The sequence below is a fragment of the Salvelinus sp. IW2-2015 genome, unplaced genomic scaffold (genome assembly GCF_002910315.2).
Source record: "Salvelinus sp. IW2-2015 unplaced genomic scaffold, ASM291031v2 Un_scaffold2139, whole genome shotgun sequence".
In the NCBI taxonomy this organism is placed as follows: domain Eukaryota; kingdom Metazoa; phylum Chordata; class Actinopteri; order Salmoniformes; family Salmonidae; genus Salvelinus; species Salvelinus sp. IW2-2015.
In genome coordinates, this window is record NW_019943473.1 from 99,521 (window position 1) to 104,636 (window position 5,116).

A 5,116-nucleotide genomic window follows, 5' to 3' on the forward strand; every position below is an offset into this window, starting at 1 on the left:
GTTTCACTGACTGTAGACTGTGGATCAGTGTGCTTGGTCACCTGTTTTACTGACTGTAGACTGTGGATCAGTGTGCCTGGTCACCCGTTTCACTGACTGTAGACTTGGAGCTGTGACGACACGTCAGTGAGTACCACTATGCTTTCCTTCGCCTAATATATACTGTTTCACTTGACTGATCTTATCTCTGTTCTCCCTTTGAGTTACAACTGTCACGATCGTCGTTAGGTGAAAGAGAGGACCAAGGCGCAGCGTGATATAAATACATTCTGTATTTATTTAAGAAAGCCGAAGAACACTAAAACAAACTAAACAAAACAACAAACGTGAAGCTACAAAACGAAAGTGCAGACACAAGCAACTAACGTCAAGACATAGACACAGCAACAATCACCCACAAACAAACAGTGAGAACAGCCTACCTTAATATGGTTCTCAATCAGAGGAAACGTAAAACACCTGCCCCTGATTGAGAACCATATCAGGCTAATGCAATGAACCCAACATAGAAACACATAACATAGAATGCCCACCCAGCTCACGTCCTGACCAACTAAACAAGGCTAAACAAAGGAAATAAGGTCAGGAACGTGACAACAACGATTGAGGACATGTACTGTGTGGAGGGGGGAGATGTAAAGAGACAGATGGTTGACTAGCATGATGTAGAACTGTTTAATTAAAAAAACGTAGTCGACTGACCCACGAGTCAATCTAGTCAGCCTTATTATAATGTCCGTTAAAATCCGTCATTTGAAGACATATCACATATTTCCATGGGATGGTTCTCAATCCGCTGATTGAGCGCGAGCGGTGTTTGTCAGAACGGTTTGGGTTGTGAAAACTAATATGACTCCTTTATGGAACGACGAGACTCTCAGGAACATGGGGATGTTCTCCGTTTCAGTTCTCCGACACAAGTGTCACGGGACTCGTCTGACGGTAACCCAGTACTGGGCTGCCAAATGAATGGAAGTAAATGGATCATTCCACAGTAAAAAAAAAAAAATTTTTTTAAACGTGTTTATTTTATTCAGGTCTTTCTTATATCTCTCAGATATAGGACAGATACTTCAAAACATACTTCCTTTTCATAATTTATATATTTTTTTACCATTTGTTTTTCCATGTATGAATGTGTTATTCCACGTGTTTCTACTGTTTCTACAGGCTAATAGCAGTATGACTAAATTCAATATTTGATCAAAATCATTTGTAGATATTTTTTCAAAATCAAATAGCTGAATGATCCTTGGTAAGACCTTCTTAAAACAATTCCATATGTCACCGTAGCAACCCCAGCCCCAGGCCCTTAGATTGTTGACCTTGGTTTCAGAATAACTGGCTGGTTGTTGGGATTGTTTGAAAAAGGCTTAAGTTTGAAAAATGACACAACAAACAGAACGAGTTGCTACAGTAGGTTATGCAATTGTTCAGGACAGGGAGGGAGTGCTCACCTGTTAGATGAAACTGATTGGCTGTTGTGTGGTCTGCTCACCTGTTAGATGAAACTGATTGGCTGTTGTGTGGTCTGCTCACCTGTCAGATGAAACTGATTGGTTTGTGTGTGGTTGCTCACCTGTTAGGGATGAATATGAATGTGGTCTGTGTGTGTGCTTCTACACCTGGTTAAGATGAATGTTTGGTTGTAGTGTGCTCTGCTCAAACCTGTCGATGAATGATTGGTTGTAGTGTGGTATAATCACTGTCAGATGAAACTGATGTGGGTTGTAGTGTGCTCTACTCACTGTTGATGAAATGATTGGTGTTGTGTGCTCTAGCTACCTGTCAGATGAATGATTGGTTGTAGTGTGTCTACTCTGTAGATGAAACTGATTGGTTGTGTGTGTCTCTAACTGTTAGATGAAAGCTGATTGGTGTAGTGTGGTCTGTCACCTGTTAGATGAAACTGATTGGTGTTGTGTGTCTATCACTTGTTAGATGAAACTGATTGGTGTTTTTGTGGGTGCTTGCTCACTGTGATGACTGATTGGCTTCGCTCAGATGGTTATCACTCTTAGATGAAACTGATTGGTGTGTGTGCTCTACTCACTGTCGATGAACTGATTGGCTGTTGGCTGTGTGCTCTGCTCACCCTGTTTAGATGAAAATGATTGGCTGTTGTGTGGTTGCTCACTGTCAGATGAACTGATTGGCTGTTGTGTGGCTTCTACTCCTGTTAGATGAAATGATTGGTTGTAGTGGTGCTCTATCACTGTTAAGATGAAATGATTGGTTGTTGTGTGCTCTACTCCATGTTAGATGAACTGATTGGCTGTTGTGGTGCTACCGTGAACGCTCCAGCAGGTATATCTCAGTCTGGTACCCAAAGACAATTTCTTTTGGCCGCTTTCCTTCCAGTTTCTGGCTGCTAATGTAGAGCAGCTCAGATAACTGCACCTGTAATAGCATCTGTAAACAGCCGTCTATTACTACTATTCCCATACTGTATTTTTTTTTTCTTGCTTTTGCATCGTATTCTACTTGACATTCATCTTGGTGCAATTACCATTCGTGTTATTGCTATATTGTTTTATTGGCACATGGCTATTTATTGCTACTCTCATTTGCACCAATGTATATAGACTTTTTTCTATTGTAAATGAGAATGTTGTTTGTTTATTCACGTGTAACTTGTGTTGTTGTTTGTGTCGACTGCTTTGCTTTATCTTGGCAGGTCGAGTCTGTTAAATGAGAATTTGTTCTCAACTAGCTTAACCTGGCTTTCATAAAGGTGAAATTAAAAAATAAATTTTATAAAAAGTGCCTTGCACAAGGGCACAGACAGATTTTTCACCTCGTCAGCTCAGGGGATACAAACCAGTGAACTTTCGGTTACTGGCCCGACACTCTTAACTGCTAGGCTACCTGCCACTCCGTCAGCAGTTCATTATCAAGAGTTTATGATGAGAGAAAAGAAGGCAAAGGGTAATGTGAAATCAGAGAAACAGGACACATCATCTGAGCTCAACTACAGTCACGGCAATGTATGGACTTGACTGTTTTATTTATATGTGAATAGTTTATAATGGTTTAAACATAATTTATGCATGTGAATAAATTGTATTCATGATATATCTGATTTCTGGTCCTAAAATTCTGTATTCTTCTTTTACAGGGTATTGAGATGTTCTTGTGGACAGTATAATCTCGGAAATCCCAGACCTGTCGGGAAGCATTGTTCATATGGGAGGCAGGCAACCTCGTGAGATTAAGGACAGACCATTCCTCCCCATAGCAACTATGCATATAAGTCATTCCAGAACCAACAACTCCCCCCCAAAAACAAGCTCAATCAATCACCCAGAAGATTTACATTTACAGAATTTTCACTTTAGTCATCGACTTAGTGACTTCTTGTCATTGAGTGAAAACTGACCAACAAACATGCTTCAAACAGACTCTGAGTTCACTAAAACACGATGGATCTGTACAGTCGTAGGACTGGGCTTTTACCTGGTGGACATTGTGACAGATGTGGGACTAGCAGTGAAGTACTTCCTGGTCGGAGACCTGGTCTGGGCTGGACTGACTCTAGTCTCTGTGGCGGTCTCATCGGCAGCCACACAGGTCTTCAGCTACACCTGGTACAGAGATGACATGAGAAAACCCCTTGTTAACCCAGGTGGAGATGGGCTGATATCTGGGATGAATAGAGGAGGACTGATTGGGCTCCATGTCATGCAGACGGGCATCTTTACCAGGTATGTGAAGGTATTAGGTGACATATATGAATATTATATTTATTCTCAACTTCATAGTGACGTTCGCTTGTGATGTTCACAAGATATACACACGATAGTACACTTCCCCGAGGGGATGACGAAACCATCCGAAAGTAATTTTCATCTTTGACAGTTATTTAGCCTTTGTAACCTGGTACCTTTTGAAATCAGATCTTTAGATGCAGGTTAGTGTTATAGGGTCAGACTTATTTAACACAAAGACAAGTACAAAGACAGATAAGACTGTGTTCTCTTGCATGGGACTGAAACTCCATGTCCTAATATTCTCTCTGTCTTTACACGTCATCTGGCATTCTCAGGAAGTGAGAGGGAGTTGTCAACAGTCCTTATATTCTCTCTGTCTTTACACATCATCTGGCATTCTCAGGAAGTGAGAGGAGTTGTACAGTCTTATATTCTTCTGTCTTTACGATTGTGGTATTCTCAGGAAGTGGAGGGAGTTGTTCGAACAGTCTTATATTGTCTCTGTCTTTACACATCATCTGGCATTCTCAGGAAGTGAGAGGGAGTTGTCAACAGTCTTATATTCTCTTGTTTTACACCATATTGGCATTCTCAGGAGTGAGAGGGAGTTGTCACAGCTCTTATTTCTCTTGTCTTTACACATCATTGGTATTCTCAGGAATGAGCGGGGTTGTCAAAGTCTTATATTTTGTCTGTCTTTACCATATCTGTTTTAGAGAAGGTGATGAGGGAGTTTGTTCAATAGTCTTATATTCTCTCTGTTTTACATTCTATCATCTTTCGCGCTTGTCTCTAGTTCAAGAGTTTGCGCATGAGGTTTGATGTTATAGATAAACAACGTCACTTCGGCTCTATTAATTGCGTTAATGTCTTTAACATACTGGGAATGCGGTCTGGTAGGGATCTCTAGGGAAGTAGAGAGGCGTTAGTACTTTTGTCAAAAGTCACTTATATTCATATAGGTGCTGGAATTATTTTTTACTAAATCCTTTTTAATCTGTGCCCATATTCTTCAGAGAAGTGAGAGGGTAGGCTCTGATGAACTTTAGTACACTTTATGTTTTCTCTAATAATTTATATCATCTGCAATATCAATCTGAGCATTTTCAGGCAGAACGTTTGTACAGAGGTTTGAGTTTGTTTACGTCTTATATTCTTGGTATATTCGTTGTACAGATTTCATTTAGAGTATTCTAGGAAGCATGAGATTGTGGCCTTCGCATACAGTCTTATATTCTTCTTTTTACACATCATCTGGCATTCTTAGGAAGTGAGAGGGGAGTTGTCAAGTGTTATATTCTCTCTATTTTACAATAATTGGATTCTCAGGAGTGAGAGGGAGTTGTCGACATTATTCAGGTAAATATGATGGCTTCAAGTATGGTTACTTGGGCTAGTGTAATGTT

At 40.3% G+C, this 5,116-nt stretch overlaps 1 protein-coding gene across 1 annotated transcript in view; it reads left to right on the plus strand.

Annotated features, from left to right (window-relative positions):
• Positions 1–2,933: 2,933 nt before the first annotated feature.
• Positions 2,934–5,116, plus strand: part of LOC112073089 (XK-related protein 9-like) — a 22,331-nt gene continuing 20,148 nt past the window's right edge. The window contains exons 1-2 of the mRNA XM_024140447.1: positions 2,934–2,987; positions 3,119–3,704. Of these exons, the coding sequence (XP_023996215.1) occupies positions 3,388–3,704 (317 nt within the window). The 5' untranslated portion in view covers positions 2,934–2,987; positions 3,119–3,387. The remainder of the gene's footprint in view (positions 2,988–3,118; positions 3,705–5,116) is intronic.